General features: G+C 26.8%; 1 protein-coding gene across 2 annotated transcripts in view; it reads right to left on the minus strand.

Moving 5' to 3' along the window:
- Nucleotides 1–1336: 1336 nt before the first annotated feature.
- Etl1 (SWI/SNF-related, matrix-associated actin-dependent regulator of chromatin, subfamily a, containing DEAD/H box 1) overlaps nt 1337–17608 on the minus strand; it is a 40353-nt gene continuing 24081 nt past the window's right edge. For both annotated transcript variants that reach the window (XM_016063452.4, XM_043053487.3), the window contains 8 exons: nt 16566–16670; nt 13372–13524; nt 12695–12790; nt 11252–11344; nt 11046–11164; nt 7887–8069; nt 6182–6288; nt 1337–1597 (listed from right to left, as the gene is read on the minus strand). In XM_016063452.4, the coding sequence (XP_015918938.1) occupies nt 1521–1597; nt 6182–6288; nt 7887–8069; nt 11046–11164; nt 11252–11344; nt 12695–12790; nt 13372–13524; nt 16566–16670 (933 nt within the window). In that variant the 3' untranslated portion in view covers nt 1337–1520. The remainder of the gene's footprint in view (nt 1598–6181; nt 6289–7886; nt 8070–11045; nt 11165–11251; nt 11345–12694; nt 12791–13371; nt 13525–16565; nt 16671–17608) is intronic.

Consider the following 17608-nt stretch of genomic DNA (forward strand, 5'->3'; position numbering starts at 1 on the left):
ATAACCAACTTTAGACCTTGCATATATATATATTATATATACAGCACAATAAATAAATACAAAAAGAAAAAAAAAAACATTTTTTTAAAAATAATTAAAATATCCGAAAAAAAAAGGATATCTTCATCAGCTCACACGATTATATCCTCAAAAAGGAGTGCTTTCTAATATTGTATGAATATAGACAAAGTAAAATATATCAACACAGTAGTGTGAGGAGTACTCACTTTTTTTTAGTGCTTTTCAGTACTGTTGTATTGATATATTTTGCTTTGGAAATATCAATACAATATTTTACTCAGAAGGGACCAACTCAGAAGGGTATAAACTTGTAACCATTGAGGCAAACAAGTTACAAAATAGTTTGGAGCTTTGGCGGATGTAGCTAGCTAAAACAGGTACAGATACAGAAATGTCCATTATCCATTAATTCTACTTTACTATGTGTAATGACATTTCTCAAAATAATAAAATTTACAGGTGAAAATTTTAAGAGGAAATATGGATAGAAAATTGAAGTGAAATTCATAACAGACAACAGGGGTTTTGAAAAGAATGATTTTAGTATCTGTTTACATAATAATGTAAATCCATATTTAAGGGGAAAATTGTGTCTCAAATATTGATTTATTTCAATATTTTGGTAAAAAGGCCTGCAATATTTTAATATAAAAAATAAATAAAAATGGGGGTACATTTTTGTCCTCAATTCACCATTCACATTAGGTAAAGGAGCTTCGTAGTGAAAAGCCTTACTTTAATTTTAAGTATAGGGTTTATTGTAGTATTCATACGAAACTTGTTAAAATGTATAATAAAATATTAACAGATGTTTTAATATGAACTAAAACCTATTTAAAGCTATTACAGAATAGTGTGTTTTAATTTCAATTCAGCTTTTATTAGCAGATTGCTAAATACTTTGTTCTTTCCGCCTAAATAAATTACAAATGATTATTTTAAAGTAATTTTCCACGAAAACAAATATTGATTGCCAATAGTAAAAAAAAAAATTAGAGTAATGAAAAGTGAAAGAGTGTGGTAGGAAAAGGAGACAAAAAAAGTAACTGCTTCAAGTTATTTTCTGTGAATAAGCCATAATGTTTACAACAGATTCAAATGCAAGCATCTTAAAAGAAACTTTTTAAGGATTTCTCCAAAAGTTTAAGAACTAAAATATTTATAACAAAAGTGGAGGAAGGTGTTGACTTATCGTAGAAAAAACAAAACAAGAATTTGAACTTCAGAATTAAATCCAATTTTTCCCAACCAAAGTTGTAACAAACAGAAAATATTGATTAACAGCAATTTTTTCTCTCAACACAAATAATGTAGATGCAGTACTAATTTACGATTTATTTTTAAATTGTGTAGGTACACAGTAACATAGAAATTTAAAAAGTAAAATCAGAAATTTCGTAACAAACTTTCTTTTCACTCTTCATTTACACAGACAAATAGATTTACAAATACTGTGCCATGATTATAGCATAAACAGATGTTGTATAACATTCACAAAATCAACTCCTTGTATTTTTAAGACCCAAAGCATCTCTTAACAGCTTTGCAACATTGGCTGAATCATTCTCCTCAGCGTCTGCAAAAAAAGAAATAGATATACATTAAAAATCAGACACAAAAACATATATACTCTGAATAAACATACCTTTTTAATGGATTCGACTTTCTGACATCCAGATATTTCAAAAATCTGGGAAATATGATCCATATGCAATTATAAAATTTGCTTATCCAAAGATATTTCCATGCAAAAAAAAATTGAATTTTAAGGTATACAACTTTTTACCTAATTGAAAATAATGTAATTTTACCCAGCAAAATACAAATTTTGAAAGAGTTATATAGTTAAAATTTGATTTCTCAGTAACTATTCAACCGCTTTTGCTCAAATTTTTTATTTTCAATTCGGTACTTACCTGACCAAGTAATTGGAACTATAATTCCCAGATAGCGAGTACCCCCTATATTTTAGATTTCAGAAATCTATATCCGTTGAGAGAAGGTATGCTTAGTCATAGAAAGTATGTTTTTGTGTCTAATTTTGTCTTTCAAAATAATAGAAATTAAGTACCATATTTGAGGTCATCCCCTGTAACCTTTAAGATTGAGTCCTAGTATGTGAAGATCTGATGATTAGATCAAAAGTTATTCAGGGTGGTCCATTTTTTATTTTGCGCACTGTACATAAGAATAGAAAAGAGTGAGTCTGCTTAAAAATTTAAGTTCTAATTATCATTTTGAAACTACCCCATTTTTTAAAAATAAATATCAAAGCTTTTTCTGTAGTAGTGAACGGATCTGACTCTTGTACTTAAAACTATTTACAGCCAATTACCATTGTAGCTGTAGCTATACCACCAGTCCTGTGGTGCAAAAGGGCATCACAAAATATTTTTTTAATGCTTTACAGCCAGTATTTAATTAAAATTATTTAGTCTTAACTCCCATGGAAACAGGATTTCTACAAAAGGGAACTTTTCTGGTAAATGTTATAAACCAATAATTAGGTAGCATATTTTGATATTTTATGATCAAACCTTTTAAAAATCGTGTTGCCAGCATACACATAAAAACTTTAACCAGTTATAGCAATCTAAAAATTTTTGAAGCATTGTTCCTTGGAATAATTTTGGGAAACTCAAATTTTGATGTTAATAATCATTTTTATTTCAATAAACAAACTTATCTAACTTCTGTATGAGAAGAGAAAAAAAAGAAGTTTAATTGTTTACTTCAGAAAGAAAATAAAATCCAAATTATTGTTATTCAAAAAATAAACCTTTTAACTTTTTAAGCTTACAATTATCAGTAGAAATTTTGAACGTAGAATATCTCTTCCTAAAGCTTAGATCATTTCATTTCAAAATGTGTCATTTCAAAATGTATTGATTAATAAAATTTTCAGAATACTTGAATTTAGTTAAAATGTTATTTAATTTTTTTTTAGGATTACAACAATTTTAAATAAATACTGTACGTATAACATTAAAAAATTTAAACTCCCCTCATTAGCACCTGGATACATTGCTTTATCTCAACTTTCAGTCCATTATTATTGCAGAGTTTAAAAACATAAAAGTTATAACTGTGCTACTCTATGCCTATAAAGAAACATTAAATGTATCATGAGTTTGAGGAGAAAATTGTACGGGTTTGAAGAGCTCACATCTACTCAAAAGGAAGACTTCATTTTTCCTGATTAGTAATATTAAATGAAAAATTTCTGAATGATGCTGTGTATTTCTGTACAGCAAGAACACTTAAAAAAGAACAATAAACCACTAAATTTTATGATTTTAAATATTAAAGACAATTAAAAAGATGCATGCATCTGAATTACAAACAGGGTTGGCATTTTGACATGGCAAAAATTATTCAAATTAAAGCAAAGACAAAAAAATCATAACAGAATTTAAGATATATTGTATGCAGCTTTAGAGCATAAAACATAATACAGATTTTAAGTTAAACTTGCTAAATATTTTGTTAAACACCTTTATCTCTATTGGCGTATGAAATAACATAGAATAGAAAGTTTAATATTTGCTATTTTATTCTAATATATATATTATATACATATTTTATTAGGATATAGCTGTTTTCAATTCCTGTTCGGGCAATATTAGAACAATGTAAAATATTAGTGTAATTTTTTTTTATTACATTGAATCAGATAGAAAAATTGTTTCAATATAATAGTAGTAGACTTCCATAAGTTATTACAGTACTGAACTATTTTAAACATGATCAAAAATGCACTAAATCTATGCACACTTCCTATTTTTATGCAACACAATAATATAAAGTTATAACCAAGGCAGAGGAATTGGAGTCTGAAAGATTTGCTGTACTCTTACTAATTAAAGTTAGTTTTATATGTTGTAAAAGAAGTCTTGAATCTTACAATAATAATGTAGTTAAAAATTTTATCACGAAATTCATAAAACTTTTGAAAGATAAACAAAAAATTTATCTTCTGATTCATAAATTCAAAGAGACATTTAGACTATTTTCGAAGTTATTTAAAAAGGTATTTGAAAACTATTATAGATACATTAAATTTATTTACAACTCTTGAATATTCACTAAAAATCTTCTTTAAATTATATATGTTATATGAGATATGGATATCTAGCAGTATTCTTAAAATGGTTTTACACTATTTCAATATTTTGTGAAAATATATTTTTCAGTTGCTGTTTTACGTAAAAACTACTTTTTATATTAGAGCATACATTTAGTTCAAATTGAAAAAATAAATAAATATATAATTTAAAATTAACATTTACTTAGTAATGACATTGAAATTTACTCAAAATACTAAGAAAGTATTAAAGAGTATGAATCACAATCAGGTTTTAAGAAAAGTTAAGAGAATCAAATATTTTAACTTCCAATTCCACACCACAGCTCTATTAAAACAAGTAGTGCAATTTTAAGGTATCAATTATAATGTTTAAGCTTTTGGTGGCGAAGAAAAAATATAATTTGCGGGATAATTCATAGAGAAAGCCGTCAAAAAATCACCAACCCGACAGATAAATGACAAAGAATGCATGCTTAAAAAAATGTTACTATATTAGCACATTCAATATTACTTACCAGGATCTACATGAATATTCCAAATTAGGGATTAAAATAGAAAGAAAAAATATATAAACATTGTAATAAACCAAGTTTTAAAATAACAAATTAATACTATAAGTAATAGAACACACTATTTTTGAAAAAAAGTTTAGATAATAAATATTAATCTAACTGTGATTTGAACTCTCTCTAAATCTATGAAGTAGATCTTCTAGCGTCAGAAATGGAAAAATTTTACAAATCTTCTATGAAATTTTGGTTGAGAAAAAATCTACTTAATTTTGTAAATTTTCAAAATTATTCTATTTTTATCATTTTGGAGGGTTTCAAGACCTCATAAACTATTTTAGAGCATTTGTGGAACATAGAGAATTTTATTTTGGAGATCAAATTATGCATCGGCTAAAAAAAAATATTTTATTTGGGAGAATCATATCCTTCTTTCGAAAATTATATACATATTAGCAGCATTGCAGCAAAAATTTTCTTGCTTTATGATGAAATACTGTAGAAGTGAATAAAACAGGGATTAGTGATTCTTAAAATTGTGTGAATATGGTTACAGTGGGTGATTTTGAAGTCACATGAATTTGAACATCAATGTGTGACTGTTAAATTGCATGAATGTAGATCTGTGTTATTCGTAAATCAAACTAATTTCAAGAGCAACATGTGATTTTTAAATTTTATAAATACACATTGCAATGAGCGATTTTAAAATCAAGAGATCATGCGGCGTGACTCTTAAATTTGCATTCAAAATTTTAATTAATATATATTACAAATATAAATGGATTTTCTTTTGCATTTCTTAAAAAATAAGACAAGACCATAGCCCTCATGCATGGCATGAAGCATGAACAGGACTAAAATTTAAGTAATTTTTTAGATCTTATTCAGTTATCACAGAAAAGAAATACTACTTATATGAAATTGAATGTTTGTTTTGCCAAAGAACAAAAAATCATACATAAAAATGAAATGGTGCACATTAAGAAATTTAAAAAAAATTTATGATTTTTATTTACTTATTATTTTTATTTTAACAAATTGAATAATTTCAAAATAAAGAAAGTTTCTATCAGATATATATTTCTTTTAAGAAATATTATAGCCTAACTTAATAAATGTATGAAGAAGTGATATGAAGGTATTGAGTTTTTCATATGATTAGTTTTTAAAATTAGAGAGAAAAATAAGAACTATCAGGATTTTAAGAACAGCAAATAATAAATCTGCGAGACAAGAAATAAAAAACATTTCAAATACCGGAACTCCTATAAAAAATGTAAGAGCTTATACAATATTCTAAATTTCATCCTATAGTACATACAAAAGTATTCCTAACTGGACTGAAAATTTTAAATTAAATAAAAAAAAACTTTTTTGTTAATACAAAAACTTAACCAAGAATAATTTAGAGCAAGATTGCAGGGCTACTAAATAACATAAAAAAAAAAAAAAAAAAATACTGCGATATTGGGTAATACAAATCTACTGTATAAACAAAAAAAAATTGAATAATATGCAATAAAATTAAAAGCAAGTATTGAAAGAACAATAATAAACATACCTGTTTCATCATGTATATCTCTTTCAAGCTTTAGTTTTTCTTTAGCACTTTGCAAAATACCTTCCTCAATGGTATTTTTACTGATGAATCTTATGACACGAACATCCCTAAAATGAAATGTTTTCGAATAAGCATTAAAGAAATTAACAAAATTAGAAAATTAATGACTATCAAAACATATTAATTAGAACAAAGATTCAAACTAACTGAGTTCTGAATAAATGTAGAATCACCCACATTGAAACTTTATATTCAGTATATTTGCAACAATTCAAATATTATTATGTTTTGTCATAAAATCCGGCCCTTAAATCTTCAATTTTACAATAAAAATTTGAGAATACTCTATTTTAACACTCATCACTAATGGCTTGATCTTTTACAATTTCAAAAAGTAAAAAAATAAGAATTACCTTGCTCTTTCACTGTTATCTAAGCAGAATAAACTGTCAGTCAAAATAACAAATTTAATTGAAGTATGAAAGAGAGTTGTAAGGAATTGGGTAAACTTTGGGTGAAAAAAAAAAACCTACAATGTCAGGATCAACATTCCATTGCAATGAAATTTGGAAACAAAAGAATTCAACGTAGATGTATGCACCCATCAAAATCTTGATGAACTTAGTGCTTTAATCATTTTCTGTTAAGGTTTGCAAGGAAGATGTGTTCATTACTTAGAATGGCTTAATAATAGTTAAAATTTCTTTATTTTGGGGAATAAAATTGATTTTATTAATATTGTTGCTATCTTGTCTGTTTCAGCACTAAATATTTTCAAAAGTAATTTTATTATGTGGCCATAAAATTTACTTTTATAAAAATTATGCGAAATATTTATATTATAAAGAGAATAAAAATTTAAGAGAATGTTTAACATGTGGATTTTATAATAACCTTCCATATAAATTATGAATAAAAAAACACTTTTCACAAGCTCTCATTGTGTAAAATAATTTATTAATAGTCATATCACTCATGTAACTATCATATATTTTATATGATTGAACAGCATTGTTATGTTGTAAATATAAAATTTATAATAGAATTTTTACAAGAAATAATCGTAAGTGGCATTAGGTTTATTTAGAACCTCACCAACTATTTTTTGCTACCAGGAATTTCAAGATAAGTTTCTTTTTTTTAGGTTTATAAAAAGGATTTTTTTAAGCTTTGTGTAATAAATACAATTTAGCATTTTCCCTCACTTTTTTTTCTACAATCAAATTGTTTGAGAATTTCAAGTTTTCCTGAATTCCCTGACAATTTCAGGTTTCAATTACCGCCAGAAATTGTCAAAAATGAATTAGTTATGAAATTAAAGGAAAGTAATCTTAAATTATATCTTGCTTTCAAAAGGAAAAATTTTAAACCAAACTAAAGGTAATTCAAACTTACAAAAGATTATTATTATTTTGTTGTTGTTGATTCTATTATATTACAGTACATTAAAAATAAAAAATTCCTAATTTTCTCAAAACTTAGATGAAAAAAAAATAATAATCTAGTAACTTAACTTTTTTTCAACACAATGCTATTTAAAATACATTTTCTTTATTTTATTTAGTTAAGGGGGTGGACATGTAATTAGTACTAACATTAAACATTTTATTGGTCATAGTTATGATAGTTTTTAAAAGAATTATGACATTTTTGTTCTTCTAACTAAACAATAGATTCAGTATGAGAAAAATAAAAAAATTTATACCTGACTTGACCTACTCTGTGGCACCTGTCCTCAGCTTGTTTATCATTGTACGGATTAAAATCAATGTCATGTATAATGACAGTATCCGCTGCAGTTAAGTTAATACCAAGACCACCTGCTTTAGTGGATAACAGAAATAGAGAAATGGATTCATCATTGTTGAATTTATCAATCATTTCTTGCCTGCAACATACATCAACTTTTAAATGTCAAGCAACGGAAGTGGTTAGATATTATTTCATTACAAACTTTATTTGCCTGAAAAATATATAAATATGAAATAGCAGTCAACATGTTTCAAGTGCTCAAAAAACAGGCATCCATTTTCAAGACATGCCGAACGTGAAATCATATTTGGCAAGCTAGGTCGCGTTTTTTGAGCACTTAACACATGTTGATTGCTATTTCCTATTAATACATTCAGGGGTAGCAGCAAAGTTTTTTAAAATTTTAGGGTAATTTTAGGAACTTTTTTCAAAAAATTTTAGGTAAATTTTAGGGGTAATATATGATTTTGCTTGGATAAAAACAGATCACACGGTAGTTTATTACATACCAGAAGATTATTACAATTCATCCACACATATCATAAATAATTGCAAGCCATAAAATAAAGCTCTGAAATTTATTAAGTCAAGAATGAAATCTCCAAAGTGTAAAAATGAAATTTCAACTTTACATATTACCTATCAGAAATTAAGTGCATAATTCAGGAACAGGCAAAAGTGAGAATAAATCAAGAGAAAAATAAATTAACACCAACTTGGATTTATTTAATTTTTACCTTCTTAATCAAAACTTTATTATTACCCTTTACCTTACTTTATTAAGAAAAACTATTGTGTGATATTATTAGATTTCAAATCAGCAATTTATATTAGAAGTTAGAGAAAAACAAATTAATCATGATCATTTTTCTAATATATTCTTGATATGATTTGTGAGATTCTTTTACTGCCTGCCCTCAATAGTGTTGTGGTGATCTTCAACACTCCTCCATAATTTCGAATGGTATCTTTGATTAGTCTAAGAGACATAATAGTATTCTCATGGTGACTCACATTAAGCATTGCTTTATTTATCGAAAAACCTCTCTCAGGATCAGAATTCCCATGTGGCAAAATTAAAACAGTTTTAATTAATGTAGTTGAATTCTTATATTTTAGATTATTGCTTTTTTATTAATATTCTAATTTTTTAGGAACACCAACAAAATTTTATCAGATTTTTAGGAATTTTAGGGTTTGCACATAGTTTTAGGAATTTTATGAATTTTAGGGGGAATGCGACCCCTGTACATTTTTAAAGCAAATTTGTACTTATGTCATACATGAACTATGTTAAGACAATGCAACATAAAGCTATTCCCAATCTGAAATAGATACGTGGAAAGAGCTAGGACCAATACGATAAAAAAAACATTTTGCAAACACTTTTAGAAAATTTTGATTGAATAGATATTTAAAGAACAAAACAGATAAGAAGATTGTTTTGAAATATAAAAAAAAAATTTGCACATGAGAAATTTATTGAAAAACTTATAAATTCTAAAATAAGTAATTTTTAATTTAAATTTTCATTTTTAATAATTTATTATTTATATTTTGTAAAAAATGCCATTGCAATAATTATGCATAGGCAATATTAATGGAATGAGTTAATCATTGCAATAAAAATAAATAATTTAACAAGCTATAGAATGCAAAAAAAAAATTTTTTGTCACAAGAGAAACTTTGATTATATTAAAAATCCTTCAATATTTAAATCACTGGATAAATTAATATTTCTAGATTAATTTTCCATATCAACTAATTGGAAAAAAATATATACTTGAATAGAATAAAAATTAAAATAATATTAACATTAAATATAATCAAGATAATATTAAATATAATCAAAAGAATATTAAATATTAGTTATGTGAAATATGCATTATATGTAAACAAAATTATTTTTATGGGTTGATTCTTCTTAAAATTTTTTAAAGCATAAAAATTTGAAAGGTACCTGAACATTATTGAAATATTGTTACTTTAAAATTTTATTTTATTCAAACTGTATAAAAATAAATAATTTTAAAACAAAAAAGCTTATTGGTGTATAAGTATGTTAACAACAGTTTAAATTAAGTAGAATTTTAAGAAATCTAATTGTGAAAGTAATCATGAAAAAGTAACAATATAATCCGTAAGTTGACGTGTAAAACATAGATTTCTATGAATATATTTGATACATGTTTATTACTAGAAATAAATGCAAACAATTAAGACAACATATTAAGAGCTTATTCTTATAGAGCAGTGATTCTACTAGTCTTTAGTATTCACAAAGATAAATAAAGAGGAAAAAAATATATATACAGCCAGACTTCTATTTAGCAAACTTCCATTTTGTGAATTTCTCTATTTTGAGATTTTTTTAAGGAACCAAGAACATTTTGGAAATTTCTTCGCAAGATAACTTCCAAATAGTGAAGTGAATTTCTATTTAACATGCTTTTCTTTGAGATCCACTTTCCCAAAATATTCCAGAATATTTCAAACGTGCTAACGCATTTTATGGGCGAAATAACCTAGAATTGATTTTCAAAGCCACTTTAACTTCTAGAGAAAGCAGTAACATCCCTTTCCATTTTCGTTTGCATTTTAAACGAAAAACTCAAGACAAAATTAACAAATTTCATCAGTAGCAATTTAACTTAAGAACATATGTGGCAAAGCATGTTTAAAATTACTTTTGTGTCCCAAGTAATTTTCTTGCATTCCTTCAACAATTTTTTATTTATTAGCCACTAGGTCTAATCTCTGGAACTTTAAACTAGAAATTTAGTCTCTGGTTAGGAGTGGAGGAAACCCAAAGAAATGGCACCTTAAATAAAAGTGAGGGACTTGTTGCAATAACGAGGTTATTCCAATATTTTATTAAACTTTTAACTTTGGACAGTATAGCTGTTTCAATTAGGCAACCAGGTACAAATATAAATAGCGTGGAAGAAAATTATATATGACTAATAACTCACAACAATAGTGGATATATAAGACTTTAAGTAGACATAAGACATACTCGATTGTGCACTGAGCCCCTTATTGTACTCAGTTTATAAATAGATCATTTTTATTAGTAATACTATAAATAACAGGAATTTCAAATTAACATACCTTTCTGAAACAGGAGTTTGACCATCTAGCCTCAAAAATTTATATTTCTTAATGTTCATGTATTCTTCAACAATATCTAATACCATTGTAAATTGACTAAATAGTAAAATGCGATGATCCTAAAAATGAAACAAGCCATACATAAAAATCATCTTAGTAAAATACATCGATACAAAAAAAAAAAGAAGAAAAAGATAAAGACATACTTCTTCCAACATGGAAGGAATAAGTTCGTCTAATACTTGAAATTTCCCAGAAGTAAGAACAAGTTCATCTGGTAGAATATACTTGTGAAGAGACTGGAAAAGAAAGATTTTATTACGACTCAAACTAAGTTGGCACACCACTTCTCTGCTCTCACATAACAATTCTTTTCTCCTTAAAATTTTAAATTGAAAGCTACATATTTAGGAAAATTCTACTGGAATTACAGTTCTAACTTTCAAAGTATGAGGCATGTTATTCCACTCAACATTTATTTTCAACAAATTAGTACAAAGACAATAAAAACAATTAAGAGCTCAAAATATTTAATCGCTTTTTCAATTATGCTATAATGGCTGACAATCCCAGATCAATATTAATATTTTAGGATTACAAGTTTGTTAAAAGAAGGTATACATAAAACTTTTTCTTTGCATGTTTGCATTAATATAACAGTCAGCTCTAATTAATTAGACAATTTAAGATCTTTACTTCAAACTATTAAAAATCAATTTTTAAAGTGGTCATCATAATGTCACCATTAATTTCTTCCAAGCAAAAGATTACCCCAAGTCAAAATTATTGATGATCCAACATCATTTTATAGTCACCATCATCCAACATTTTCCATTATTCGTTCATGGTTTTAGATATGCCAACAAACTTCCATCATTCCATGATGGAAAATGCTACTTTAATACTATGATGGTTAAACATCAAGTTTGAATCTCATTGACCAACAGTCCATGAGGATCCGTGATGGTTTCAACTAGACATTTCCATGATGGTTTAATGGGAATTCTTGTTGGTTCTCAGGTATATACACCTTAAAAACAATTTTTTTTAACTTGTTAGACCACCATAAATCAGTCCAAGATTTGATTCCTAAGATACTATGATGGAAATTTGTGATGGTTCATTACCAGGGTCCCCACTCTTTCAACAAAGCAAAAATTAAGCACTTTAAAAAAATACTTTTTCGAAAAATTAAGTACTTTAAAAATAATATGAAAGTTTATCATCAAACATACACACACCACAAGTGAAAGTGCAAAACCTTCCTAAAAAAATCAATAAATACAAAAAATAATAACAAACAATTTTATTATAATTTAAGCAACTGTTGGATTATCAATGTAAGATTCTGTTGGTTTATCAATGGAAAACCATCAAAAACTTTGGCTTTGGTAATAAACAGTATATGCAGAAAGATGTAATAGTCAACTTAGAAAAGAAAAATTATATAAAAAAATTAATAAAATAAGTAACATATTGGAAGAGCATGATGCAGTATATGATAATCCACAATTTTTCCAAACTGATCCTTTTAATTGTTTCCACGTAAACTCTTTAGGAGTTTCTGGAATTACCACGAGATACACAATGCGGTTTATCACTGTATTGCATTGCCCTAAGCCATTTATATATTTTTTTTCTAGCATTACCTTGAAATTTTTACATGTCTTATGAAGCTCAAAATCTGACATCAATGTCATATCTTCAAACACTAAGTTCGGATCTGCTTGGGTGTGTGTTGGTTCCTGTAAAATTTTAAAAACTATTATTTTTCAATTAGACAAAAAAATATTTTTTTCAAAATAATGCAAAATATATTTTTCAGGTGGCAAATTAGCAACTAACTCAAATAGTAAAAGTACGAGCCTCTTATTTTAAAGAAAAAAAACTTAAAAAATAATACACGCTAACATTGTGAAATATTAACGATTTAAACTGTTGCACCTTACAATTGCTCTTACAGTGTAATGAATAACAGGGTGGCTTCTCAAACAAATAGAAAAATAAAATTCTCTGACTTTCCCAGGTTTATTTTAACTATTAATTGATGGATGTAGCAGCATGCCGAATAAGGTACAGATAGATTGTTATCGGGTACTATGCATTATGTTCAATTTTAAAAAGAAAAATCAAAAAATGAAGCAAATATCAAAAACAAAGAACTTTAAAATTCCCTGATGTTCAAAATTAATCAAGTTAACTTAAGATCTGAATTTAAGTTCCAAAAATCAATCCAATTTATAATACATTTGCATGTTTAAAAAAAAAAATTCAAATGATAAATAGAACATTGAATGAAAAAGAGCGATTAAATAATATAGCTTACTTTAAGAATGTCTTTGGACATAGATACAAGTTTATCGTTATTGTAAAAATGTCTCAATAACAGTGGGTGGTTAGCAGCCCTGCGCAGCTGCATCATCATACCAGAACCACTAGAAGAAATTTTCTGAGTATCATCCTCTTTATTTTTTTGAACCTGGAAAAAAAAATTATTCACCAAAAACTAAAAATAAAGATGTTTATTCCATAATTGAGGACAATTCATTTGTAAAAGCAACATATCAGTTTTTGATTCTAACTTTTGATAAACACTCATTGATCAGAAAGAAAATTTTTTAATTTTTTGCAATTAAACCTTTTTGAGAGGTTAGAATTTCTGGAACTGGATTATCAAAACTCATTTTCTTGATACGATTTTCCCCAGCTATACTTAAAGTTTCATTAGTAAGAGGAAAGTGCATTGAAATATAGAGTTTAAAGGGCACAAGAGTCAGAATCAGTTACAACCATGTCAAACATAAATAATGTTACTCGAGTTGATAGAAAGAAAGGCAGATGGAAAGATTATAGAGGCATCTTGGTCCACTCAAACTTACTAAAAAAGGCAAATTACCTGGATAGGAAGTAGATATGAGATAAAACCAATGGTACAATAAAAATCTTATAAAATGATTTACGGCTAAAACTTTTTTTAACGTTCAAGTAGTTCATTCTATTTACTAAAACAAACTAATTAGTTAGTCAGCAGAATTGGCTAGTAGATTATAAAAAGGAAAACCAGTACAATTTCTTTTTTATTAATGATAAATGCATTAATTATGAATCAAGTTGACACAAGTATGTAAGAATATTTTCACTATTTTTAATGAAAGAAAAATTTATTCATATAAAAAGAAAAATGAAATTTGGCATAAGTAAATTTTGAAAATTTGATTGCACAAGAACATAAGTATACTTTCATAAGCTACTTTAGGGTTCCTACACTATTTTGAGAAAACAATATCCTGACTTTTGCAGGTTTTTCCTGACCTTTTACAATAAAATTCCTGACCCGCCGTTTCCCACTCCAACAAAACTTTTAACATTGCAGTTTCAATTAGTATCATAGATTGAATAGGATAAACACTTATATATTAAAGTGGAATTGTGTAATAGCACTTTATATCCCAAATTATATTTTCAGAAAACTTGTGAAACATATTTTTAATTATCATGATTAGATTAAACTTTTAGTGTGTTTTTTGTAGTTAGATACGAAAACTATTTAAATAAAAAGATCAAAAAATTATGCAACTTGTGAAAAAAATAAAATCAAATATATCTTTTTTTTTAGTATTTTTAAATTTATTTCTGTAATACTGTAAGCTTCCGGAGAAACTCAGGGGCTCCTATGTTATATAATATTTCTCAACATATTTTGTTGTTTGACAATTTCTGAATCAAGAACATCCAGTTCTGTTGCAGCAGTTTTCGTCAATTTAGATTTTCTTAATTTCAAATCATCTATCTTTTCTTTTACTCGTTTTCTAGAAATTTCAGCCTTTTTATTCCTTCGTTTTTTTTTTTTGGGGGGGGGGGGCTCAACCAATAAGCCTTCATTGATAGAAAACCCCCTTCGACTGTTGCGTTACCATGAGAGAGGATAAGAACAATTTTTATAACCTCCCACAAATTTTCATATTTTTTTTCTCCATGCAAATATTAAAAAAAAAAAAATCTTATCTCTATTGCTGTGGATTAAACTCTAAGAAACTCTTTTGCTCTTCTTTTTTTTTTTGGCAGCATCACAAAACAGTAAAAATTCCTTTTTTGATTTTTCTGCTGTTGTTTCAGCTACTGTTGTCTGTAAACCAGTTATTCACACAAAGGGCAATAAACCTTGCAACCCTATCAAAAATTCCTTATCATTGGATAAACAGGAGAAAAATTGCTAACAGGACAGGTTCTACCAGGGAAAGAGGAATGTTATTATGAGGAAAATATTTTGAATTACAGAATTTTTCCTTGAAACTTTATTTTTGCCTCTCAGTCCTTGAATGAACATAGTTTTTTTTATTTTTCTAACTTTATGAATATGTAAGAAAAATCCTGACTTTATGAATATGTAAGAAAAATCCAGACTTTTTACCTTAATTTTAGAATAGCCTGACTTTTGCAGGTTTTCCTGACCGTGTAGGAACTCTGTACTTACATAAGAAAATTCAGTAATAATATTGAAATTATGTTAAATAAAAAATTTAATAAAAACTTTCATTTTCACTTTTCATTTTATTTACAGGATGTTATTTTTAGAACAATATCTATTAACTGACTTAATATTGAGTTACGGTAGTTCAAAGACTGTTAATCAACAAAAATACATAAAATTTTTTTTAGGACTAATTTTAACACAAACATAAAAACAAATCTTGATTAATGAAAAAAAAAAAGAAAGCAGAATCACTTTAACCTCTTGACTGCTAACGACATCACTGTATGCTTTAACAGGACCATTTATTTGAAATGTATTTATGAGTTTTATTTCTCTTTTTTTTCTTCAGAATTTAAATGATCAATAAATTATTTTAATGTCAGTTATTTTAATATAAATTTTGCAATTTATTTTTTCTCTCAATAAATTTTTGTATAACATTGAAAAAGAATCCAGGCATTTATAGTAGGCTCATTTAAAGTGAATTAATCAAAATTAAAAAAAATCATAGCTGTCATGTTGCAGATTTCCATTAAAATTTTTTCAAAATTATGGACTAAAACTACAATTAGGGGGCCATTTTGAAATTTGATTCGATTTTTTTAAAAATAACGGAGAAACCGTTAGTCTATAACTTAAAAATATATAAAAAAAAGTCTATACCTTATTCATTTATAAGCCGATTTTTTTTCATTTTGGTGTCATCAGAATGAAAAAGTATATTATATCAATAGTTCAGAATTTTGATAAGTTAATTACATAGTGCTGACTTTTTCCTCTCTAATGCAGACACCAAAATTAAGAAAATTGGCTCATAAATAAAAAGATAGCACATTTTTAACATATGAGCCACCATCTAGAATTATGCCATTTTTCGTAAATTGCGTCAAATTTTCAAAATAGTTTTAATGCAAAAAGTTTTTTAAAAAATTATTTTGTGTTTTTCATAGAGACAAAAAAAATTTCATGAACATTTGTCACATGACTACAGCAGCCATTTGGAATGAGGCCATAATTTTTAAATAGACTTAGAATACACTACTTACTTCAGCTGAAAATTTCTTAATGAGATCATTGTATTTCTTTTCTTGATCATCAACCATTATACAAAAACGAATTTCATCATGCTTTGCTGGGAGATCTTTAAGGACCTACATGATAAATTCATCATTTAAAACAATTGAATAGACAATATAACAAGCATTGTCTAAATCAGGTCTGTACAACCAATGGCCACAGATCTAAAAATGGCAATCAAGGACTTTTCACTCGGCCTCTGCCTTATCTTAAAAATTTATAAAGATATGAAAGAGAGAATGTATCAGAAATGTTTTACTCTTCCAGTGGTTTACTATTTTAACTAAAGTTTTCTCATAATATGGGAATGTTACCACTTCATTTTGCAAGTTTTGCTTATGGTGAAAACATGGTTATGGTTAACAATGTGAAAAGCACTCTTTTGCATAATATGTGTTTTGCAAAAATCAACGTGGTACAAAAAAAGTCATTTTCAAAAAGGAAAAATTAAGCCCTTTTTTAAAAACACCCATGAAAAAAGCACCTTTAATGGCTTCTAAAAAGGAAAATAGAAAATAAACACCTTTAAGCTCTTTTTAAGAATGCTATGCACCATGTAAGAGAAATACTTAAAGGAGAAGAAAGTTATTTTGAATATGGCTAATCGAAAAGATTAGCAAAAGCTGTCATTGATATATGTCCCACTTTGCCTTAACAACTACAAAAAAGGAAAAATTTCAGAAGAAATACCTCCACATAAACTAGAATATTCTCTTCACTATAAAACAATACTAGTTTAATTTGCACCCAGTAACACAGATATTGATTTCAAACCACAGAAAATAAAATGCAATATTACTTGCTGATTTTGAGTCATTTTTAAGCAAAAAACTAAATTTGTGATCTAGAGCAGTCGTGCGCAAACTTTTTTCGACTGCGACCCCTTTTGTAGAGAGAAAATTTTTGGCGACCCCTAGAGATAAATGTACACAAATACGATGTATATTTCGCGCATTTCTTTCGTTTCCTCGAATAAAAACATCATCATATTTTACTCATATTAGTTTATTTA

Source organism: Parasteatoda tepidariorum, chromosome 1 (assembly GCF_982258835.1).
Source record: "Parasteatoda tepidariorum strain Cologne lab strain chromosome 1, Ptep-v5.0, whole genome shotgun sequence".
NCBI lineage: Eukaryota > Metazoa > Arthropoda > Arachnida > Araneae > Theridiidae > Parasteatoda > Parasteatoda tepidariorum.